The following is a 26,570-nucleotide window of genomic DNA, read 5'->3' as shown; positions in this document are numbered from 1 at the left end:
AACTCGGTTTGTGCTTGGATGGGAGATGTGTGCATGGAAGGCTGAGTGTTGTTCGCTTGACGCGGCAGAGACAGACACACACCTGTGTCAAGAGACAGACACAGACTGGCACGGATCGACAGACACATACACAGACTCGCACGGCAGACACAGACACAGACCGGCGCAACAGAGACAGACCGGCGCAACAGAGACAGAAGACATAGACAGACCGGCTTGGCAGACAGACACCCACAGGCACGGCAGAGACAGTGTGTGTGTGTGTGTGTGTGTGTGTGTGTGTGTGTGTGTGTGTGTGTGTGTGTGTGTGTGTGTGTTTGTATGTATGTGTGTGTGTATGTATGTATGTTTGTGTTTATGTGTGTGTTTATGTTTGTGTGTGTATGTGTGTGTGTGTGTGTGTGTGTGTGTGTTTATGTGTGTGTTTATGTGTGTGTGTGTTTATGTGTGTGTGTGTGTTTGTGTGTGTGTGTGTGTGTGTGTGTGTTTATGTGTGTGTCTGTGTGTGTATATATGGCTGTGTTTATGCGTGTGTGTGTGTGTGTGTGTTTATGTGTGTGTGTGTGTGTGTATGTGTCTGTGTTTTTGTGGGGTAAATGAGCGTATCTTTCATTAAAACAGCTGTTCACTACCATCTCTTCTCTTCCCCCATCCAAAACCTTGATCTTTTCTGCCCCCGTTAATACATCCCAAATCCCCCTCTTTGAATCTCCGACTTCATTCCGGAAATTCCGAGCAATGTCCATTTGTTTTATTCTGTGTACCACTCGCCCCCCCCCCCCCCCCCCACCCCTCTCTCCAACAACCTCCAGCCCTCTCCCTTCCATAGATCTCCCGATGTCCCTGCTCTCTACTGTTGTGTTTGTGTGTTTCCCTCTCTCTGCCCCTCTTGTCTCCCGGTCCCTTCATTTTATGTTTTATGTGTCTGTTTGTCTTTTTTTGTGTTTAATGCGTTATCTCTTACACGAGCCTCGACTTTGTATACAAAAAAAAAGAAATAACATCTTCATATGATCACCTATCATACGCCGCGCGCAGGTTCTCAACCTCAATCTTGATAATCCGTGTGAATCATCCAGTTGTTTCACGTTCGACTCGAGTCCGTCAACGTGTTAACTTTTAAATTAAACACAATCAGTAATGGTGGTTTCCCGCTCATCAACACGACTACCCGAGTCCATCGACATGACTTACTTGTGGAATGTGATGCCTTTGTCCCTTGACTCCAATGTACGTTTATTTGTACAGCCGTACGCTACACTAAATTGCGGCATTTCGCCGCTTTTAACTGCACCAGCGCGTCAGCTTTGAAGGACCTCCCCAAGATGGCGGACTGTTCTACGTATCCGGGGAGGTGTCGCGCGACATCTAGTGTTATATATCTATGGCTACTACTCAATAATGGACCATTTATTAGTTATACGAGCATGGGGAGGGTGAGGAGGTGGAGGAGGAGGAGGGAGTTCTGGGGGTTTAGTGTAAATCATAATTACCAATACTGTACTTTTATACTGTATAACATGTACTCAACTAGAAAGGCACTCAGTCGAGAGCATACATCCGCCTGGTTGGCCATTTCACTCAATGGTGAAGAATCATTTCAAAAATATTCTACTAGCCGGATCCGGATCTTCACCAAAATTGAATCGATTCTTCCTTGTCACACACACAACCTGTCCAACATGTTTCGTCCAAATCCATCCACAACTTCTTGAGATATCCTCCTATGTATCCTTTTTGGCCCCATCTCCCAATGCAATGGTGAAGAATCACTTAAGAAAAATTAAATAATTCTCATCTCCGAATCCACATTCAGATCTTCACTAAAATGGAATCGAATCGTCCTCGTCAGACACCCAACCGGTTCACCAAGTTTCGTCCAAATCCATCCACAACTTCTTGAGATATCCTGCTATGTATCGATTTGGGCCTTAAATCATTTTGGCCTCAAGTAAGAATCACTTAAATAATTCTACTAGTCGAATCCGAATCCGGATCTTCACCAAAATCTAATCATTTTCTCCTTGTAACATACGCTACGTCTCTGCCAAATTTGGGCCGAATCCGTCCACAACTTTTTGAGATACTTTGTTCACAAACAAACAGACAGGGGTGAAAACATAAACTTATGAGGACGCCACTCAGTAGAGCGCATACTCCCGCCGTGGGTCAAGTTGGAATAGGATGATTTCACAAAAGTTTGAGGGAGTAGTTCAGTGACAACACAAGACAAGACAATACAAGACAGACACTGCACAGATATATATTTAGAATATATTGAAGCACGCGGTGCTACGCGCGCGACTTGCTACCAAGGAGGAAGCGGACAACGCGGTAAATTTAATGTTCTTTATTCAAAGAGGTCACTGTAGCACTGGCGCGCTCCAGGCTGCGCACCCGGTGTATATCCTGAGGCCACGCCTACCCCTCGGGCGTGGCCGCCGCCCACTTGGTGCGCGGAATGATGACACCACGCCAGTGGGCTTTCGTGTCCGCCACACGCGCCCCCCCAGAATTCCCGCGCACCTGGAGGGCCAGTTTGCGGGGCAAACGGATGACCCGGCCGAAGCGCCCTGTGTGCCGGACCGGGGGGCGGCGTGCCTGCGGTGCTGGGCGGTGCCGGGGGTCCACCTGCAGGGGGGCGGCCCCGACGCGGGGGCCGAGCCACCGGCGGTGGGTGGTCCACGTCGAGGTGGGCCGGCTTGAGGCGGTCTATGGAGAACCGGTCAGGAGTGCCGCCGATGTCCAGGGTGAAATGTTTCACCCCGGTCTCCAGCACGCGGAAAGGCCCGTCGTACGGGGGCCGCAGTGGTGTCCGGTGGGCGTCGTGCCGGACGAAGACGTACTCCGCGGTGCGAAGCTCCGGGGCGACGTGTGTAGGAGGGTGCCCGTGGTGCGCCGTCGGCACCGGGGCGAACCTCCGGGCGGTCTCCTGCAGCGCAGACGCTCCTGCGCCGCGGACCAAGGTGCCGTGGGGTCGGGGAGGAACTCGCCCGGCACCCGCAGCGGTTGTCCAAAGACCAACTCCGCCGCGGATGCGCGCAGGTCCTCCTTGGGCACCGTCCGGAGGCCCAGCAGGACCCAGGGGAGCCTGTCGACCCAGCCGCCGTCGCGGAGGGTGGCCCAGAGCGCGGCCTTCAACGAGCGGTGGAATCGCTCGCACAGGCCGTTGGCCTGGGGGTGGTAGGCCGTGGTTCGGTGCAGCTGGACACCGAGCCCCCGCGCGACCACGGCCCAGAGCTCCGAGGTGAACCGGGGGCCGCGGTCGGACGAGATGTCCGAGGGGGCGCCGAACCGGGCGACCCAGGTGGCGATGAACGCCTGCGCGACGTCTGCCGCCGTCGTCGCCGCTAAAGGCACGGCCTCCGGCCACCGGGTGGTGCGGTCCACCATGGTGAGGACATGGGTGAAACCCCGCGAGGGGGGCAGAGGTCCCACCAGGTCCACGTGAACGTGGTCGAACCGACGTTCCGGCACTGTAAACGGGGCCAAGGGGGCCTGGGTGTGTCGGTGCACCTTTGCGCGCTGGCACGCGAGGCACGTCCTGGTCCAGCCGCGGACGGCCTTCCGGAGGCCATGCCAGACAAACTTGTCGGCGACCAACTGCTGGGAGGCCCTCGTGCCCGGGTGAGACAGGCCGTGGATGGCGTCAAAAACCTGGCGCTGCCAGCCTGCGGGCACGATGGGGTGAGGCAGCCCGAGGGAGACGTCGCAAACGAGGGCCGTGCCCACGCCGTCGAAGGGCACCTCGGTGACGCGGAAGCCCGTGACGGCGGTCCGCAGGGCCTGGACCCCGGGGTCGGCGGCGTGGTCCGCTGCCATCCAGGCATCGTCGATGCCAAGGTGGACTGCGTGGGCGACGGCCCGGGAAAGGCAATCGGCCACCGGGTTGTCCTTTCCCGCGACGTGCCGGATGTCCATCGTGTACTCGGACATGGCCGCGAGGTGACGCTGTTGCCGGGCCGACCACGGCTCGGCGACCTTGCCCATCGCGAAAACCAGCGGCTTGTGGTCGACGAAGGCCGTGAACGCACGGCCCTCGAGCAGATGGCGGAAGTGCCTGACCGCCAGGTGAAGCCCAAGCAACTCGCGGTCGAAGGTGCTGTAACGGCGTTCGGGCGGGCGAAGCTGCCGGCTGAAGAACGCCAGCGGTTGCCAAGCTCCATGCACCCATTGCTCGAACACCGCGCCCACCGCGTAGTCCGAGGCGTCGGAGGTGAGGGCGATCGGTGCATCGAGCGCCGGGTGCGCGAGCATGGTGGTGTTGGCCAAGGTGAGCTTCGCGCCCGAGAACGCCGCGTCCATCTGCTCGATCCAGGTAACGTCACCTTTGCCCGGCTTCCCTCGAAGGGCCTCGTGTAAGGGGCGCAGGAGCTGGGCGATGCGGGGCAGGAACCGATGGTGAAAGTTTACCATGCCCAGGAACTCCTGGAGCCCCTTGATTGTGCGGGGGCGCGGAAACCCCTTCACCGCCTCCACCTTGGCCGGTAGGGGGACGGCCCCGTGCCTGGTGACGCTGTCCCAAAAAATCGATTTCGGCGACACCGAACCGGCTCTTGGCGGGGTTCACGATCAGGCCGTGCTGGCCCAGACGTTCGAAGAGCGTGCGGAGGTGGTGAAGGTGCTCTTCGCGGGACGCGCTGGCGACGAGGATGTCGTCCAGGTAGACGTACAAAAAATCCAAGCCGCGCAAGACGCTGTCCATGAGGCGCTGGAACGCCTGAGCCGCATTTTTCAAACCGAAGGGCATCTGAAGAAATTCGAAAAGCCCGAATGGCGTGTTGACAGCCGTCTTCGGGATGTCCTCCGGCCTGACAGGGACCTGATGGTAGCCGCGTACGAGGTCCACCTTTGAAAAGAAGGACATATTCGCCAAGCGGGCGGAAAAGTCCTGAATGTGGGGGACGGGGTAGCGGTCGGGGGTGGTGGCGTCGTTGAGGCGCCGGTAGTCCCCGCACGGTCGCCATCCCCCACTGGGCTTGGGCACGATGTGGAGCGGGGACGCCCACGCGCTCTCGGAGCGCCGCACGATGCCGAGCAGCTCCAGCGTAGCGAACTCCGCTTTAGCTATGGAGAGCTTCGTCGGCTCGAGGCGGCGTGCCCGGGCGTAGACCGATGCCCGGCGGTGGGGATGTGATGTTCCACCCCATGCTTGACGGTCCCCGCTGAGAAGGTCGGCCGCGTGAGGGCTGGGAAACCCGCGAGGAGGCGGGCGAATTCGTCCGCTGCCGGAAGCGTACAGATGAACCTGGCCGGAATGGAACTGCTCAGCAAGCCGCTCGATGAGCCGCTCTGTGAGCTGCTCAACGAGCCGGGCAGCGCACACGCGAGCGAGCTGAAGGTCTCAGCCTGGACAAGCCTTCTGCGCTTTACATCGACCAGTAATCCATTGGCACATAAGAAGTCCGCGCCGAGCAGTGCCATGGGCACGTCGGCCGTAACGAACGACCAACGGAAAACCTGCCCTCTGAACCGCAGGGAGAGACAGCGTTTTCCGTACGTGCGTATAGACGTACCATTGGCCGCAAGCAGCGCGGGACCTCGGCCCGCGGTGTGCTTGTCAGACGTACCGGCAAGAACGACACTCACCTGCGCTCCCGTATCGCACAGGTAACGGTGCCTGGACAAGGTGTCCGTTATGTGCAGAAGGCTGTTGGAATTGCCGACGCTCACCGTTGCCACCGAGCGCCGGCTCGCCCATTTCCCGACCTGCCGAATGAGCACGGCGGGCGACACTGCCGAGCCTCGTGGCCGAACTTGGCGTGGAAGAAACACCAGGCGGGCAGCTGCGGCGTCGGAGGCCGCGGTTTTCTTCGCGGCGGCGGCGGCGGTGGTGGTCGGGGCGTGGCGGCGGACACGAGATGCAGTGCATCGGGGAAAGCCTCGGGAGCCTCAGGAGCGGCAACCGTGCCAAGACTCGCCTGCGTGTCCAAAGCCGCGTAGTATTTGTTGGCCTCGGCAGCGAGCGCACGGGGTTCCGTTAACGCGGAACCAGCCAAAGCGAGGTGGACTCGTGCTGGCAGCTGGCGTCTAAATAATGCCCGGAATAGAGCGTTCGGGGTTTCGTCGCCCATGAGCGCCAGCATATGGTCCATACGGACCGACGGTCGCGTGTCCCCGATCTCGGGGAGGTCCAAGAGGCGATCGGCTCGTGCGTCCACCGTAAGGCCGAACGTGGCGAGGAGGAGACGCTTGACCGCCTCGTACTTGCCGTCGGCAGGTGGATCCCTTAGGACCGATACGACGCGGGTGGCCGTGCCGGGCCCGAGGGCGGCGACCACGTGGCAGTACATGGTCTCGTCCACCGTGATGCCTCGAAGTCGGAACTGGGCTTCCGCCTGCAGGAACCAAACTTCGGCTTGTGACTCCCAGAATTCGGGGAGCTTGATGGAGACCGCGTTGGTAGCCATTGTTACGGCGGTTTCGGGTAGTCAGCGACGGCTGACTCGAATGTCGGAGGTCACCAATGAAGCACGCGGTGCTACACGCGCGACTTGCTACCAAGGAGGAAGCGGACAACGCGGTAAGTTTAATGTTCTTTATTCAAAGAGGTCACTGTAGCACTGGCGCGCTCCGGGCTGCGTGCCTGGTGTATATCCTGAGGCCACGCCTACCCATCGGGTGTGGCCGCCGCCCACTTGGTGCGCGGATTGATGTCACCACGCCAGTGGGCTTTCGTGTCCGCCACAATATAGAAGATAATGTTAAAAAAAACAAGGCAATTTCACTTACATTTTCGGATTCAGCGTTCAATTCTATATAAGTGAGTGTATTTTGAGGCATGTGGGACTTCAAATAAAATTGTAAGCCAGGAAAAAACGTTCGTGTCATTCCTTAGGGATACAACATGTAAAACTGGCCCAAACGCCAAAACAAAACTGGCTCATTTTAAGTCGTACAACCTGATGCGACCACTCATTCTTCTGGGAAGAATCCCGTGCACATGCTTGTCACACTTATAACTCACCTAAGTCTTTATAAGTTCATCAAATACTGACACCGCGATTGACATTCGCTGAGGTAAATGTTGATATCTCGGCTGAGGTTTAAAAAAAAAAAGTTTTAAAGCATTATACGTATCAAGCGATACATTTTATGAAACGGGGAAACCTAATACACACTTTGGTGGTTTTAAAATGACAGAAATGTCTTTATTAGAAAAAAAATATGAACATTGAAGACGACGCTGCTAACAAAATACACCGCTCTAACGCATAACGACGAGTTTAAACTACATTTACAACAAATATGAAAACTATTTTCATATCACAATGTTAAATATAGAATATATAGAAGATGAGGTTTAAAAAAATGAGCCCTATCTTCCAATGGTAAAAAAATCCTTCAAAAAATTCCTGGATCCGGAATAATATCCTGAGCTTCACCAAAAACTAATCAATTCTTCCTTATCCCAAGGGCAATCATCCCACCAACTTTCATCCAAATCCGTTCAGAACTTTTCCAGATATCTTGTTCACAAACACACGAACACACACACGCACGGACACGGACGGACACGAGTGAATGCATTACTCCCTGGCGGGAGTAAATATCAGCTATACATTTGCGTCAATGCTTTACACTCATCAGCAATGGTCAAGCTACCGTCTTAAAGCAAAAAACATTTTTGAGCGGTTGTGTAAAGTATTCATTTGCATCTTTTGTACGTTTGATCCCTCCATGAATACTTGTTCTCTCCCCTGCTCCGTAATTGTTACCACCCACCTCCTCCATATCATTTCTTTGTGAATCACTAATTGCCACCTCCACCTGTCAGTCAACATTGATACTTTGGCAGGTGGGGGTCAGGGGTTCACAGGTGATGTCTAAATTGGAAAGCATATCTTAATTCAACGTTTAAACTTGAACTTTCACTTGGAAAAAAAAATCAAGAAATTAAAAGAACAATTAATTTGGAGTTCTGCTTTCCCTGGAGGATGGTACCCCTTCCTCACATCCTACTCATCTTGACGCCCTGGAAGGCAAGGCCTTCAAGATTATTGGAATATATTGCGACGAAGCTGTCTATGGGCCTATCACTTCACCATTGCCGAAAGGTCCCGGGTGCCGTCTTTGTCTTCTTCAGCCTCATTTCTGCTCTTAGTCCTGTACCTGGCCTGTACCTGGCCTGTACCTGGCCTGTAGACCCGTACGCAAAATGGTGTTGGGGGAATTTCTCACTTGAACCGAGTTAGTGGGCCCCTAGAGATGAAAAATCACCGAGGTGCTTGTCCGTCATGGTGTCACGAATGGCGCTATGGCTGAATCCAATATGGCCGTCGTCGGCCATGATGGAAATCTAACTTTTTTGTTTTAGAGAGCATTTTCACCTTCAAAGGTCATGGTCAAGGTCATTTATTACACAAATGAACTTTGTCCTATCTTGGCTGTTTATAGCAGTAGAAACGGGTATAATATATCTAATTCAACTTATTTTGTTGTATAGAATTTATTTCTAATTTTTTTTATGATACAAGGTCATATTGACATTTATTTTGCCAAATTAAAGAAAAATATTTTTAACTGTTTTGAATGGAGAAAATGCAGTTATATAAAAAGCGTCACTTTAGCAACAAGACTCAAAGCCATATAATCCTCCAGTATTAAAATTCAAGATTGCCTCCTGTATACATGCGTTTTGTTTGTTTTGCCATTTCATGAAGCCTAAGTCACACATAGGCGGATTTGTTGGCGACTACTGGCGACTGGAAAAATCGCCACCACCCGCCGACAATCGTAATGAAACCGTAATGGACGGTCGCCTGTAGTCGTGGTTATCCTCCCCAGGTCGGCTGCGGTCGGCAAGAGCCGCAAAGGGGCCAAATATTTTTTTTCATGTTTAAAAACGGCGCGCTCAGTCGCACTCGAAAAAGATCCGCCATGCTGTCGTGATGGAACCGCCATGCTGTCGTCGGTATCCGTAATAAGAGCGTAAAGCGGCCGCAACCCAGTCGCTCATAGTCTTCCGCAATCGCCCCACCAGCTAGCACGGCAGAGATGCGAATGCCATACGGCCTTCCTGCGGCATCTTCCCGACTACGGGCCGACACTGTTGCGGCTGCATATCGACTACAGAAGAACTGCCACGTCTCCCCTGCGGCTATGGGAGACTGACGACGACAACAGCAGTAGGACTAGTGGCGGCCGAGTTACGGCCACTGGCGACAGAGATACGACTGCCTGGCGACTGCATTACGACATACCACGATTCCATAGCAAGACAGGATGGTGTGAGGGTCTCCGTGGAGTGAGGTCCTGTGGTGCCGACAAGGATATGGCTTTATTGTTTGGACTTGGGACTTTTGGGAACTTTATTTTTGGGACTTTGGTCCTTTGGAAACTTTATTTATGGGACTTGGGACCAGTGGAAATAATTTGTTGGACTTTATTTCCATTCTCTCTCCCTGCAGAAAAGTTTGATTATTACATTACAATGATACATCTTTATTAACTTTCTTATTGTACATCAAACATCTTTATGCTTCATGTCATACATCATTGAAATGAATAAAGTGAAATGTAAAATAGAGAAATAAAGATTTAAAAAGTTGTGTGAATCGTCTCCAATCGCCGGCGGTCTTATTGCAGTCTTGCGGACGTCGGAGTAAACCGCCACCCGGCCCCAATGCAGTCGCCGCGATCCGCCATCGGTCGTAATCTAGCCGCCAGACTGTCGCCACGCTGCCGCCGTGCATCCGCAATGCAGTCGTCGTCGATCTTCGACAGTCGCCATCCCACTCGGGGCGTCGTCGCAATGCAGGCGCAATGTGGCCGCCTGCAGTCGCCATACTGCCGCCTGACCATATTTGACCGCCCGAAATCGCCAGTGGTCGCCGAAAAATCTTGATCGCCAGTAGTCGCCAAAATATCCGCCTATGTGTGACTTAGGCATAACGTCTTGGTGCATCAACAGAAAACCCTCAGATCTCGGCTGCTGTGCACACACTTGTCTCATCTGCTGTGGTGCCAATGATGCGTGTTGGTTTCCTCCCTGTCATACCAAAACCCATCACTGAGCGTGCTACAGTACGGCATTGCCTTACCAACTTCCAGAGTGTGCGAAGACAGTTAAATCAAGCATCAATGGTGGTATGGTGCGATGAAGGGTTGTTTGCCCTGTCTGAAGATTTCTACCTGCATGAGATGGAACAGTTCAGGGATCTAATCCTTTGTTTGGGCCCTTTCCATTGGACCCAGGTTCTGCTCAGATGCCAAGGCAAACTTCTCCGAGGTTCCGGCCCTGATGATGCACTGATTGAGTGTGGTGTGTTTGGACCTGGTGTAATAGAGTCAGTGTTGAATGGCAGCCATTATGTTCGGGCACTCACTGGGATGCTGATTGTGGAGGACCTAATCCGGTCATTCCAGTGTCAAATGTTCTGGCATCACAAGGATAAAACAGCATATCCAGTGCTGGGGCAGGTGAAGACACTACAATCTACACTAGCTGCAAACCAACATTGCCCAGAGGAGTTTGAGGCCCTGATTAGTCAAATGGAGAAGATACATCAGGACTTCCTGGAGTTTGAGAAGGAGTGTGAGGCCAAGTCTGAACTCTGCCAGTTCTTTGGTGTTTGGCTGCAGTTTGGTTGCTGTCATCAAGAATGCTGTAGTCTCTGAAAGAGAAGGAAACTGGAATCCACTTGTGGCTACTGTTGAGGATTCTATGCCGATCTTTGCAGAATTTGACTGCGTCAACTACCTGCGTTATGGCTCATTGTACCTTGAACAAATCAAGGTATTGGAGTTCACACATCCAGAGGTCTACTGACGCTTCTCTATGGGCCAATGGGTTGTTCAGGACCGTCCAGGCTGGTTCTGTGCTGTTGGAGGTGACATGAAGGTCGAGCAGACCATCCAGAGAGTGTCAAAGGGTCCTGGAGGTCACTATGTGGTGGGTGCCACACGCAATGCCAGTGCAGTGGCTGAATTTGAGCTCCTGTTCCATGAGATTGGGTCTATCACAAGTCTCCTCAACCTTCTCACCACCAACCACCCCATGATTCACACATAATGCCATCTCCAGCATGCACTCAGTGGAACTCGGCATCTCACATTCAACCAGAATGTGACAAAGCTGCTGAACTTTGTGCTAGAGCGGCAGAATCCATATTCATTTATGGTCGATGGGCCTGTGCCACTGCACAATCTGCTCACAAAGCTAGCCGTTGACCAAGAGGTTGCTGTGCATCTGCTCAAGTGTCTTGAGAATGGTGAGCATGTCTACCGCTCATACAGGCAAGAGCGTTTGGTTGAGAAGACCAGAAAAATGAGCACAAGCATATCAAAGAGAAAGCTGCCCCAGTTCACCGACCAGCCACAGAAGACGTCAGCAACCATTCAAAGGGAGAAAAAGAACCTCTCATCCAAAGATGTGTCAGAGGCACAGAGGAGTATGGACATTGTTAAGGAACGGGGCATGAACCTCAAGCAGATACTAAGTCATGATGTGCTCTCAATGTCTCCACTGTTTGATGGTGACCTTCCAGCTCATGTGAACAAGTCAAAACTTGTTGGTGAGATTGAACCTGGACTTGACTTGACCAAATGGAGGCAGAAGTCTGCACTTGCAACTCATGTTGTGGTAGACTTCATGTCTAAGATGAGGCAGATGCCACTAGGACAATTCTCTACTTTGGGTGCTGTTATCAATGCCATAATCACCTCAGCATCATGCATCTGCCAAGAGACAGAGTTCATTCATCTTGTTCTAGATTCCTACATTGAGATGTCTCTGAAGGAAGGGGAGCGTATGCGGCGTACTGACATGACAAAAGGGATTGACATCATTGGAATGAACACAGACACACCCATCCCCCATCAACATGACAAGTTGTGGGCATCTGAGAAGAACAAGCAGAATCTCCAGATGCTGGTCCGAGATATGGTGTGTAAAAAAACCTATGGAAATGCTACCATCATTGCCAGCTCTGTTGTTTCTGATGATGAGGTGCTTCCAGCAAAAGCAGGTTGTGGTGAAGAGATCTCAGACCTGTCAAATTGGATTGAGGAGGCAGATGCTAGGCTGGTCGTGCATGTGGAGTGGGCTGTTCGTGTTAAACAATGCAAGAGAGTTGTCATAGTCTCCAATGACACAGACACCTTTGCATTACTGCTACGCTATACCCCATACCTCCAAGATCTGGGGTTGAAAGAGATCTGGCAGGAGTATGGTACCGGTGAGAAGCGCCGCATGCTTCCCCTTCATCAAGCAGTTTCTCAACTTTAAGCACCACTTGCCAAGACGGTGATCAAGGCACATATATTGACTGGGGATTACTGCATGAGCAAGGTGGGGACCAAACATGCAGCTATGGCTTCTGACCCAGTACAATATCTGACAAACTTTGGAGAGGCAGAAACCTTGTCTGAACAAGATGCAGCTCCAGCAGAGAAGTACTTGGTACGTGTCTGGGCAGGGGTCAGGTCAACTACAACTGTTGATACATTCGACCAGCTCAGGGTAGAAAACTATACCAGTGCCAGTGCTGGAATTGATTCTCTCCCTCCTACAAACATTGTGATCAGAGGTCACATCCACCGTGGAGCCTTTCTGGTGCACAGGGCATGCCAACTGCTTGTGACAGCCAATGAACATGAGGCAAGACTAGATCCAGTGGGACATGGATGGGAGGAGCACTTTGGCACACTTCTGCCATCAAAATGCCGAAAGCCCTTGCCGTCAAATCTGCTCACAATGTGCAAGTGTTCAGGCAAGTGCAACACTCGACGCTGTGAGTGCCGTTCTGCTGGACTTCAGTGCATAATATTCTGCCATGGAAAGATGGATAATGCATCCTGTATAAACATTCCACGGAATAACTAACTTTCATCCACATGTAATATGGTGTACTTTGAAGGAATTGGTTACTCGATTTTGTTTTATGATTTAATTTGTATTTCACTTGTACTCCCACATAGTATAGTCATATTTGCCATCGTCAAAAGCCAAAAAAAATAGGTGGTATAGTAATAGCCGATAGAATGTAGTATTAGAAAAGAATTAGTTAAATTTAGAATAGAATAGAATTAGTTAAAATTGGTATGTATATAATAGTAGTTACTTAAAATTAGTATAGAATATAATGGTACTATGCATATATGTAATGGAGAAAACAATATTGAGTTTTTGAAAAATGTCATTGGTGTGAATATTTCAATGTCAAGATGACTTTCTATGAAAATAACAATGTCATAAATGAATTATATGTGTCAGAATTAGTTGAATTTGGGGTATTATACCTGTTTCTACTGCTATACTTAGCCAAGATATGGCCAAGGTCATTTTTGTAACAAAATGACCTTGACCATGACCTTTGTAGGTGAAGATGATCCAGAATGGACAAAACAACATCAGAAATGAATTGTACACCCCAAAATTAGTTGAAATAGAGGTATTACACTTACATATACTTTCAAAAACAAAAAAGTTAGATTTCCATCATGGCCGACGGCGGCCATATTGGATTCAGCCATAGCGCCATTCGTGACACCATGACGGACAGCACCTCGATGATTTTTCATCTCTAGGGGCCCACTAACTCGGTTCAAGTGAGAAATTCCCCCAACACCATTTTGCGTACAGGACTACAGGCCTAGTCCTGCATTATCTTGCACCCTCTGGCCTCTCCATGCTTTGTCCATGACTTTGTCCATGACTTTGTCCGGGTATCTCCAGGAAGGGCATGGTCCACCAGTCGAATCTTCACTAAAAGCTAATCAATTCGTCCTGGTTACACATCCAACCTGCCCACCAAGTTTCATCCGTATCAGTCCATAACCTGTTGAGTTTCCTGTTCATAGACAGAGACAAACAGACAACAGAAAAAGGGGTGTATTTGTCCGTTATCTACCAGTGATATTATGATTGCTGTACTAAGTATAACGATGTCTCCCAATGTCTTTATCCTGCACGTGCGTTATGTACAAGCTCCACCATGAGTCTTAGATTTATTTTGAAAGTCTGTTTTCTTATAATATATATATTCCCAATCGACTCATCATACAATAATACTTTCTCTTTGACTCATCCTTTAACATATGCAGAGGATGCGCTGGGAGCGTGGTATTAAATCGGGGAGACAAATGTCCAATGCATACTTTTCATGGAGCAGGGAAGAGGCATGGGGTGGATTGGCTGTTCAGCATCGATGCACGCATTATGTATAGGGGGACGAGGAGTGGATTGGTCGGAAGATGTTCAAATTTCCACCATATTTGTATAAATCATAAGGAGATGGCCTTTAAGATCCCCGTTGTGGCATACGACCTGATGGAGAACATCTGACATCTCATCACGTGGTGTCGTGATCGAAGTGAGTTTGTGAGGTTTAGTCAAATCGATTTGTACCTCCATTAGTGACAGTAATCGAATGCAACGTAGCAGATTCTGCCAAAAGGAAGTGCTCGCCCCAGCCAATGACAATTTTCCGTGAGGGGTCGTGACCTGGGCTCCAGCGAACCAGGGATGGGTCTTCATCTGGACAGCCTGAAAAATGCAGAAACAACGTTGTAACTAGAGAGTTCATAGAGCACGACGCTCCGCACAGTATTAATTCAATTAACCCTCAAATGAAACAAAATAATGATTTTAACGATCGTTTAAAAAAATCCGAAAGTTTCGTGATATAGTAGCAGACCAGAAGCAGTCCCAAAATGATGTACCGTACCTTTATACACTACCCCATTGAACCTTTATATATATACTAGCGGGGTCACCCGTGGGAATCCCACGGGCATGGATGTGTGTGACATTTCGACATATTGAGTTAGATGCTGCACCTGCACATTCAGTTATATAAAATGGTTACTGGCAATAATTGATCACATCCACAAATGATGTAATCCACACAATTTATGTACTTTACATAACGTTAATAGGAATACATACATGCCCGTGTAGATGGGAAATACAGTTTGTTTGAAAGAAATCACAAATATCAGAAGAAAGTTTTAAAAATTTAGAACTATTCTCACTCAGAGTTAAACAACACCGTAATATTATGCGGTTGCTTCAACGTTTTCGTTGAATTATATGTCATCATTGTGAGATTTTTTTGGAATTTTTTTTTTTGAAATGAGATTTTTAGGCAAAACGGCAAAAAAGCATCAGAACAGCTGTGAAACAACATCAAAACAGCAGTGAAAAAGCATCAAAACAACAGTGGAAAGCGTCAAAACAGCAGTGAAAAAGCATCAAAACAGCTGAAAAAGCATCAAAACAGCAGTGAAAAAGCATCAAAACAGCAGTGAAAAAGCATCAGAACAGCTGTGAAAAAACAGCACTGAAAAAGCATCAAAACAGCAGTGAAAAAGCATCAAAACAGCAGTAAAAAGCATCAAAACAGCAACAATAGTCCGGTGATTTTTCAATCACCGCAACTAAATGTGTCGGAGTAATTAACTATTTTCCTTCGTGACCTCCTTTTGTTGCCTGAATGGTGTCACTGCAGGACCTCCGGGTAAACAACATTACGGGTGAAGATTCCACTGCGGCCATCAATTTTTCCCTGTTGGCCATTACTGACTACCTTTACCTTGACATCCTCAAATCGTTTAGCACGCGACAATGCAACATATAATTGGCCATGGCTGAAGACGGGTTCTGGTAGGTAAATCCCAACTTTGTGTAATGTTTGACCTTGACTCTTGTTTATTGAGAAAGAGAATGCCACACGAACTGGAAATTGATGGCGTTTGAGTACGAATGGTAGTGTTGTATCGGAAGGTGCAATACTAATCCTGGGTAAAAATGTGCGTGTTCCTTTGTGACTGCCAGAAATTATTTCTCCATCTATTATGTTTGGCAACAATCTTTTAACAACCAATCTTGCACCATTGCACAGTCCCTGTTTCGGATCAAAGTTACGGAGTAACATGATGACAGCACCATCTTTGAGACGAAGTTTGTGCAATGGCATTCCAGAAGGAGTTAATTGATTTAGGAATTCCATAGGATAATTTAGTGCCTCTTCAGGGTCATCACAGACAATGGAATCAGCGCTGAAGTACGTCTTTTCTTCCCCAGGAAATGCATCCAGTATCTCATCGTTGATCACAAATGTGGATTCATTCTTTGGACACAACACGGCTCGTTGTGCCAGCGCATCATAGTTTGAATGGATTTCGTTCAAATTACCAAAAACAGCCTCTGCTAAAGACATGTTGTCTTCTACACAGATACGATCAGGCAGTCGTATTAAATCTGAGTCAGGAATTGTTTCCACAGTCCCATTTCCAACCGACAGTAACCATTTTGAGAATTCTTCATCATCATTAGCTCTCATGTTTGATTTTAAGTTCAGCAGTTTGAACTTTGGCCACAACTTGCTACGCTTGATGCATGTGGCGATGATTGCTGCAGGTGCAGCGCGAGGTACAACGGGCAAAACCTGCCTGAAGTCCCCACCAAGAAGTAAGACCTTTCCACCAAAAGGAATGTTGTTGCTGGTTACATCCCGGAGACATCGATCAACAGCCGCTAAAGCATATGCTGGAGCCATAGGTGCTTCATCCCAAATGAATAGGTTGGCCTTCCTTAGAGTATCTGCATCTTTACTCGTAGGTGATATGTTGCATGTGGAGTTTTCCAAAATGGGCACTGGCAATTTAAATCGATGGTGCGATGTACGGCCCCCTGCTAGCAATGTTGCTGCAATGCCCGAGTACGCCATTGGAAGAACCAAACGACACTGGCCTTGCAAGATGTGCAGAAGCGTATTATAGAGAAAGGTCTTGCCACTTCCGCTCAGTCCATCAACGAAAAACAACCGGTTGCCTGTGTACTGGTCCCTACAATGAACGGCCTGTAGGACCTCATCTACAATTTTGATTTGGTCATCATTTAGTAGTTGTCTGTTGTTTTCACCTTTTTCATGTTCATCTCCCGGTACATACTGATAATCATCGCTCGAAAGATCTTCAACAGTGTCTGGAGGTACTGGTAACTGAAATGCTTCCAAGGTCTGTCCATGTCTCAGGAGGAAGGACTGTATTTCTCGCAATGCCATGAAAATACTTTGTTCCAAGATATGGCCGCTGTGCACAAAATCTTCGCAAAGGTCGTTTTTATATTTTTCCCACAGTGCCGACGTGTCTGTTGGTGTGCAGAATATGCATAGGGTTGCAAAAAGAGATCTCAATTGTTGTGGCATGGCAAAGATAACTCCATCAGCTAAGGACCTGTCCCATTCTGTATCATCTTCTGTTAAATGTAATTTCCTGGCTGCAACCTTGTATGTTTCACAAACTGCTCCATCTACGGTTCTGAGATCTTCAAATGATGTTTTACCAGGGCAGTGCAGCAGGAGTACACGAAGATGAAAGCGCTCAATGTCCATAGGGCTTGCCGAAACCATGCGTCCGATAACCTTGTTGCCGCCCCGGCGTCGAAGTTTCCATGTCTTTCGTCCATCTTCAAATACGTAATATTTTGGAATGTCATGGTACAGATAACTTCGTGCCTCAGGGTCTCTCTGGTTTAACTGAAACCAAGCTGTAAGTGTTGTACCCCTATGTCGTACAATGGCTTCTTCCTCGTTACCATCCCTGAACACAACAGTCTGCAATTCAGGTAAGTGTACCGCAAGTCTGGTGATGGAATGGGACTGTTTGTGCATTTCAAATTCCATCAATCTCCATGCTGCCTCTGGGGCACTGACATATCTACAGTCCAAATAGGTCTTTATTTCGTCCACCTCCACTCTCCCGCGCTCTCGAATTTCGATGCTGGCACAGTCATGTCCCTTGTACACATATTTAAATAAGTACTTTATACTCTTTATGCTTGCGCAAACCTCAATGTTGATGTGTGCTCTGTACTTCTTCAGTAAATAAGCATTGAATGGGACGACATATTGGCAATCAACATCGGTTCCATGAACGGTTATGGTGGGTCCATTTGGGGGACGCTTGTAAAGGGCATAGCCATCTATGCTCGCAAGTGTCTCTGCAGCATACGCTTTTGGAAAGCCTTTACTGCACACTCCATCTTTCACACAAATCGAATGGCGATTTAAATTGCCACACGGACCATGTATCATGTGAGACTTCACCAAGGAATGGATCTCTGGTGACTCATTTGAATTAGGAATTTGTGCGGAAACAATTCTGTCAATGTCTTCAGCGGTACAAATTTTATCTTCTTGGCACAGCATGAGTAATATGTGGGCATGCGGTAGGCCACGCTTCTGATACTCGACGACGTAGAGAAATGCACGTACTTTGCCCAACACGTGCTTCTTCGTTATATCGTCGATTAACTCTTTTAATTTCAGATGAAACACGCGTGCCACTAAATCTGGTCTGCCTTCAGCTCGTTGGTGTTGGCCGATGTTTTCTTGTATCTCTGTCCATTTTGGATTACACGTGAACGTGATGAAAAGATCTGGTTTTCCGAATTTGCGAACAATGGCCATAGCATCTTGGTAGTTCTGCTGCATAGCTCTGGGACTCCCTGCAAAACTCGACGGCAAAATGACGATACGACCGACAGGACGTTGGTTATCAGCAGCAACGTTCTGGACGTGGTCCAGTAGTCCTCTGTATTCCATGGCTCTAAGGGTTTCCTGATTTTGTTTGAAGTATTGCAGTCGATTTGCTTCTGCCTTGCAATATCCGTCGACAACATACTGCTGGAACAATTTCCCCGAAGAATGGATAGTGCTGAATTCATTTCGAATAGCCAGTCGGTAGGCATAGAATTCACGATGAGTTACCTTGTTTCGAACCGCAGTCTGTCGCTGGTGAGGCATGTTTATCATCCATCCAGGCTCGCCATGTGGAAAGAGAATGGGATATGTCATGGGATCAATGTGAGAGGAAAGTGGAGAGAGATTGTGTAAGCCCTGGTCATGCAAATGAACCTGGAAATCCCTGTTTGCAGGTGGTTCACCATCTTGTCCACTAACGAAGACAGCAGCAATTTCATCAGCAGTTGGTATGTTGTAACGTCTTTGGTCGTCTGCACACAGTCGACGAAAATGCATTTCCAAGGTAGAAGGGAGGCGATCTTCAAGGACAGCTTTCCTGATTTCTTCCTGTTCACGCTCGAACATAGTCTTGTAACATGTGACATAAGGATTAACGTCAGATAGTATGTTGTGCAGTTCTGCCATCAATTCTTGCAAACATCTGTGATTCTCAGGTCGATTCATACGTTCCTTTGTAGCTTGAGCTGTATCCAAAATAAATAATTGTGCAAATTGTGCTTGTTCATGTACATGTGATGGATGTAATGGACCACAGCGATGGTAAATTTGACCGTGGATTTTGAAACAGTATGGTCCATTTCCTGGAGGAGATGAGATCTGAGCACCCATTGATGCAAAAGCTAATGCCGAATTGTAATTCCGGATATTGTCTCGGAAGTTGCGACATTTTCCATCGTCACCCTGATAAAGTTGTTGCAGTCGAGCAGGTACGGCAAATAGTGGAGGCAATTTAACTTTTCCCTTGGAACAACACAGTGTAAATCCATCCCCTTGTCCTGTTGATTCATTTGTGAAATGGTGTGCAGAACAGTACACACATGGTGACGTCATTGGACCGCATTTATGCTCTTGAACAATATTATCGGATACTTCGGCCGGATTCATTATGGCTGCGGTTGTATATGTTTGCTGAGCACTCCAACGTCTTTGTTGCTCAGCATGCCGTGCGAGTCTGTGTTGGCGTTCATCGACGGTCTCGTTCTCGCACCTCATCGTTGTTGCAGCAGCATCCTGTGCGAGTCTGTGTTCACGTTCGTCGAGGGTCTCGTTCTCCCTCCTCATCGTTGTTGCAGCAGCATCCTGTGCGAGTCTGTGTTCACGTTCGTCGAGGGTCTCGTTCTCCCTCCTCATCGTTGTTGCAGCAGCATCCTGTGCGAGTCTGTGTTCACGTTCGTCGAGGGTCTCGTTCTCCCTCCTCATCGTTGTTGCAGCAGCATCCTGTGCGAGTCTGTGTTCACGTTCGTCGAGGGTCTCGTTCTCCCTCCTCATCGTTGTTGCAGCAGCATCCTGTGCGAGTCTGTGTTCACGTTCGTCGAGGGTCTCGTTCTCCATCCTCATCGTTGTTGCAGCAGCATCCTGTGCGAGTCTGTGTTCACGTTCGTCGAGGGTCTCGTTCTCCCTCCTCATCGTTGTTGCAGCAGCATCCTGTGCGAGTCGGTGTTCACGTTCCTCAACTGTCTCGTTCTCCTGTCTCATTCGTTTTCTTGCTGCAACCTGTTCAAGTCTGCATTGACGTTCGTCGACGGACTCGTTCTCCCGTCTCATTCGTTTTCTGGCTGCATCCTGTTCAAGTCTGCATTGACGTTCGACGACGGACTCGTTCGCACTTCTCATTCGTTTTCTAGCTGCATCCTGTTCAGGTCTGCGTTCTTCATCCATTTTGGAAATGGAAGTTTCCACGCACCGCATGAATTGTCACGATCCTCAATAGGAAGTGTCTCATAATTATCAAATGACAAATGGCAAGTAAATTACATTGTGAAAATTTAATATTTCAAATAGACCTATTTAAAGTGTATGCGCAAATAACTAATAAATAAAAAAACGAAGAAATATGTCTCGGTAATTTCCTGAACTCGGTAATTTCTCGGTAATTTTACTTCCGGCTAAAAATGTTGAATGAAATAAAAACGAAGAAATATATGTCGTTTTGTGACGACTGTCACCAAAGGTAAACGGTGAATTCACTCGGTTTATTCGGTTCGGCTCGGTTTAAAGAAAAAGCGATAATGTCGAAATGTTGACGTCTGTGTCATGTTGGGCGGTGTATGATACTTGTTGGCTGTTGGGCGGTGATATGGTGTATTTTAAAAAATATATCTCTGCGTTTTCCCGCGTTGCTGACACCGAGTCTAAAACCATGATGGTGAGTTATATTGGAGATAAAGGCGTGAGAGAGACTCAATGGCCTTGAAGTTACAGGCATTTGAGAATTCATTTCGTTCTATAAACGGCAACTTTCATCGGATTTTCTTCTCGTTTTTTTTCAACCGAGTCTAAAACTATGTTAGCGACTGTGAAAAATGAAATGATATATCGAATTTAAAATAGATATCGACACATTGCCGTCGGTGTCATGTTGGGCGGTGTATGATACACCATGACGCGATTTTAAAAAATATATCTCTGCATTTTCCCGCGTGTGTGGAATGTTTGTGGAAAATTAAAGATTTCAAATAAACCTATTTAAAGTGTATGCGCACATAACTAATAAAAAAAACGAAGAAATATCCCTCGGTAATTTCCTGAAACATATTTTACTTCCGGCTAATATGTTGAATGAAATAAAAACGAAGAAATATATGTCGGCATCATTGTTGACGTTTTTGTGACGACTATCATCAAACGAAATAGTAATATATCATAACGGAAAAGCAAAAGCGAATTTTTAATATATATCGACACATTGCCGGCGGTGTCATGTTGGGCGGTGTATGATACACCATGACGCGATTTTAAAAAATATATCTCTGCATTTTCCCGCGTGTGTGGATTGTTCTCAATTATTGCTGACACCGAGTCTAAAAGTAAAACCATCGATAAAAATGAAATCATATGGTGAGTTAGATTGGAGATAAAGGCGTGAGAGAGACTCAATGGCCTTGAAGTTACAGGCCTTTGAGAATTCATTTCGTTCTATAAACGGCAACTTTCATCGGATTTTCTTCCCGTTTTTTTTCAACCGAGTCTAAAACTATGTTAGCGACTGTGAAAAATGAAATGATTTATCGAATTTGATTTGAAATAAAACTGGGGGAGAGCAAGACACCACGGGCCTACAAAACAGGACTCAAAGCTATGCGAGTTAATAAAATGGTGGATATTTGTTTATAGCCACTCCCAGAATGGGTGGAGCTATGGGTGGAGCTACTCTGCAAACCGAGTAATCCACACCCCGGACAGACACCCAACAGATAGACAGACAGACAGACAATCATCTACGGCTATTATAATATAGATATTACAACATGCATTTTAAGGCCATTTTCCCTGCAAGAGAGGGGGTTAGCCTTGCGGTCCCGAGAACAATGTTGCCCTATTTTTTGCATCTCCCCTTGTTAACCCCCTTGCCCGCATTTCTTCTTCCACCATCTTTAGCCAAGTCTTTCTCGGTCTTCCCCGTCCTCTACTTCCTTCTACATTCATTTCCATCACTCTTCTCAACCAGTCACTTTCAGCCTTCCTCAACACATGACCAAACCATCTCAACCTGTTCCTCTTCACAGCATCAATCACAGGCAAGATTCCCATCATCTTTCGCAATTCATCATTTGTCTTCCTCTCTCTCAACGATACTCCACACATCCACCGAACCATTCGCATTTCCACCCTTTCCAACCTTCGTTGCTGCTCTACGTTCATTACCCATGTCTCACTCCCATAAATCATAACACTTCTCACACATGCAGCATACACCTTTCCCTTCAGCTTCAACGACACTCCCCTCCTCATCAGCATGCCACTCAGTTCCCGAAACTTCTTCCATGCACATCTCACTCCAGCAACCGTTGCCGAGTCTGATTCACCTTCTCCATTCAGCATGTCTCCGAGGTAACTAAATGTTTTCACACCTTCCAGCTTCACGCCATCTCCAAGATCCAACTCAACATTTCCTCCATCTGCAGCTCCCTCTGTGCACACCTTACACTTGAATGTAGCTGCCACACTGGTTAATGACCCTCTCAAACCACTACATTTTTGATGAACCCACTCAACGCACATTGTACATTGAATGGAATTCACTCCCACACCCTTCCTGCACACAGCACACGGCCACTTCCCAGTTCTTTCCACCTCACCACATGCTTTACCATTTGCCATCACCTTCGTTTTTCCGATATTCACCTTCAGACCTTTTGTCTCCATACATTCCTTCCACTTGTTCATCTTCTCCTTCAGTCCATCCATACTTTCTGCAATCAACACCAGATCATCTGCATACAACAACTCCCATGGTAAACCCTCCTTTACGTTCTGAGCCAGCACCTCCATCACAGCTACAAATAGTAGTGGACTTAGTACCGACCCCTGATGCACTCCCACCTTCACCTCAAACTCACCACTGTTCCCGTCCTTCGTCCTTACAGCTGTGCGCGCTCTTTTGTACATTGCCATCACTACTCTGATCAACCATTCCTCCTTTATATATATATTGACATACAGTATTGCAAAACTGGAGATTATTCAAAGTATTATGAAAGAAAATTTGTTTTCTACAGTCTTCAAGTATCTTACTATAATTCACCAAATGTCCGTCCATCTGTCTGTCTGTCCATCCGTTCGAAAGTACCGCAAAAACGGCTGAACCGATCGCAACGATATTTTGGGTGGGTAATCCTGGGATCCCCTTGAGTAAAATAGGGTATATTGTTTTTCCAATTTCAGCTTTAGTCTCCAGCATTTTCAGGTTTGGACTCCCGCATAACGTTATTTTCCCAGGTGCCGCACAAACGGCTGCACCGATCGATGCACGGCTGCACCCATCGGACTCGGTGACCTCGGACAAAGACCTTTTATAAGGACATGGGTTGAATCCCTGCTTGAGAGAATGCCAACCCCCTCCCCCCCATTACGGTCATCTCTCCAACTCACAATCCCATGAGATATGCGGAAAGGACGACCCAAAACCAATTATCTTCTTTTTGATTTGTATATAAACATCATTAAAAGTAAATAATGACCTCGGCCAAAGTTCAAACGACGTGAGTTTAATCTCTACATGAGAGAATTCCACGTAGCTATTTGGGCGGTGTATACACTAACAGATCGCTGTCTCCATCGATCTTGCCAAGGCCGTAACACCTATCGGCTCAAAATCCTTTTAACTGTTGATTTGGTAGTTTTTACAATGAAGGAAACATTAACAATGTTGTTAAAAGTTTATTTTGTGATTAATTTGTGATTGGAGTCATGTTGTTTGGAATGAAAAGAGATATCGAGTTCAAGTGAATGACGACATGCCGTGATGGTTTCTTTCTGAACATGAAATTCACGGATCGCCATATGCAGATTCGCCACGGACCCACAATCGATGTTTCTATACGTGAACGTACCCGTTTGTTTGCGAACGGGTACGTTTTTCATGGAAGTCCTTCACAAACTTGCTGTCCATGTCTGACGTGCGACTGAAGGTGCTACAGGAATGTGGAATTTATTGGTTTCATGTGTTAGCATTCGCCATATCTGCATTGCCTGTTTGCTTCTGGCTTCCCACCCATGCGTAGCACGGGTATCTCACTCGTATAATTAAATTTAAATAAAGGTTTAAAGAGGTTTAAAGGGCATAGAAATAAATTATTTCCGGAATTTACTGCCATTTTCTGCAGTCTATTACATCACCTTATCGGACACTTTCCATTAGTTCTTCGTGCCTGGCCTATGTGTCCATTATAAAGTCCTTAAAAACAGTGAGTTTCCGGTTTGAATGATTTTCAATTTTGTTTCACTGCTAGGCATTCAGATAGAATAAAAATATTATCTCGCTGCTCTCTGCGGATGTGTGCGATCTGGTCCAATTCAGAGCCAAATGACCGTTAAACAAGAAACTTGTCTTCCTATTCATGTTTCAATTCGTGTTCAAAATATAACTTTCAATTTAAATCATCTGTTGCCCGATCATAAACTGTTATGACGGATGGATGGACAGACATGAACCAATTGCTTTTCGCTTTGCGTGCGTGACGTAACTACAATGATTCTCTCAAGCTATATCTATCTATAATTCCAGTAATCTCTGTCTGTACGTTTGTCTGTGACCGCTGTTTCTCGACAACCACGGGTCCGATATACTTTTAACTTGCCAGGTATATTGCTGGGGACCCGAGGATGTGCCTTTTCAAGGTTTCATATTAATCGGACAATTACTTACCGAGCTATGTCCAAAAAACGATTCAACCAATCAGAGAGCAGCGAACGATCGCGTGTGCCGAACGTGGAGGACACACTCTGCCTCGGATGGCACATTTGAGAGCGTATTCATTTATTTCACGTTTGCAAACTATGTTGGCGTTAAACTACGTTTTAAAACTAATAAAAACGAATTTGCGATTCATTCGCTTTCCTGCGCGTTTGTGCACGCGATGGCGATTTCTTTACCAAACTCCGGAAGCCGTTCGCTTTGGACCAAACCATTGCATGTAAATAGAGGGGGGGGTTCTGTGGTCGTTGCGAATGGACCAAACCATTCATGTAAATAGAGGGGGGGGATTGTCACTGTACTCGCAAGCCGTTCGCCGTTCGCTTTGGCGTTGCGAATGGACCAAACCATTTCATGTAAATAGAGGGGGGGGATATAATTTTAGATAGATATATAGTACGGGCATATATATAGTACGGGCATGCCCTAGTAATTGATAATAATAAGAATAATTAATACATTGTTATTCATTGTGGGTTCTGCAGTGTAATTATCGTATTATAATTTGAGAAGGGTTGTGTGTGTGTGTGTGTGTGTGTGTGTGTGTGTGTGTGTGTGTGTGTGTGTGTGTGTGTGTGTATGTGTGTGTGTGTGTGTGTGTGTGTGTGTGTACAAGATCGAGGCTCGTGTAAGAGCTAATATTAATCACATAAAAACAAACTGACACATAAAACATAAGATAAAGGGAGCGGGAGACAAGATGGGGAGAGAGGGGGAAGCGCACAAGTACAACAGTGGAGAACAGGGACATCGGGAGATCTGTGGGAGGGAGAGGGCTTGGAGGGAGAGGGGTTGGGAAGGGGGGGGGAGAGGTATAAAACACATGGACACTGCTCGGACTTCCAGGGAAATAGTTGGTATTTCAAAAAAGTGGATCTGGGGTGAATTAACGGGGGTAGAAAAGTTCAAGGTTTTGGATGGGGGAAGATAAGAGATGGTGGTGAACAGCTGTTTTAAAGACCTGGAGGGAGGAGTGGGATTGAAGGGAGTGAGGGAGTTTGTTCCAGAGGCGGGAGAAAAGAGGAATGAAAGAGTGAAGGTGAGCAGAGAGTCTTGATTTTGGCAGTTTAACCATGAGAGGGTTGCTGGCAGTTGTGCGACCTGAAGGAATATTTGGGGGACAGAGCACAGAGAGAGCTGGGGGAGCAAGGCCGGAGAGGAGTCGGTAGAAGACAGAAAGACCACTAACCTGCCTGCGGTGAGTGAGTGAAAGGCCCTCGGAGTTAGCTTCATCACGGGAGTTTGTTTGTTATAACAAATATTTTCAAGATTTTCATCATATGTCGGTCTGTCTGTCTCGTTTGGTTGTCTGCGAGTACGATAACTCGCGAACGCTTTCAGCTATCTTCGTCTAACTTAACCAGAGGATTCCGAAGGACAAAAGTGAAGCTGTCAATGTTTTTTGACTATATAGGTCAAAAGGTCAAGGTTCTCTCGTTTGTCCGGGCAATATCTCAGCCATGCCTTGAGCTAGGAAGCTCAAATTTGGGCACAATAGTGAACAAGTGCTTTGGCAAAAACAGTAATTTAATTTTTTGATTAATCAATAAATTGTTTAATTACGTAATTATTTTTGATTTATTAAGTAATTATAAATGTCAGTGACCAAGTGATTTGTCTATAAAGGGTATTTTTGATTTATTGATTAATCAATTAATCGATTA

At 47.4% G+C, this 26,570-nt stretch overlaps 1 protein-coding gene across 3 annotated transcripts in view; it reads right to left on the bottom strand.

Annotated features, from left to right (window-relative positions):
* Positions 1-26,570, bottom strand: part of CEMIP (cell migration inducing hyaluronidase 1) — a 219,980-nt gene that overhangs the window by 151,558 nt on the left and 41,852 nt on the right. For all 3 annotated transcript variants that reach the window (XM_068108654.2, XM_078773005.1, XM_078773006.1), the window contains exon 3: positions 14,351-14,488. In XM_068108654.2, coding sequence (XP_067964755.2) covers positions 14,351-14,488 — 138 coding nt within the window. The remainder of the gene's footprint in view (positions 1-14,350; positions 14,489-26,570) is intronic.

This window comes from Myxine glutinosa, chromosome 2 (assembly GCF_964187855.1).
Source record: "Myxine glutinosa chromosome 2, kmMyxGlut1.1, whole genome shotgun sequence".
Taxonomy (NCBI): domain Eukaryota; kingdom Metazoa; phylum Chordata; class Myxini; order Myxiniformes; family Myxinidae; genus Myxine; species Myxine glutinosa.
Note: the sequence above shows the minus strand (reverse complement) of the source record. Positions and strands in the feature narration are given on the sequence as shown.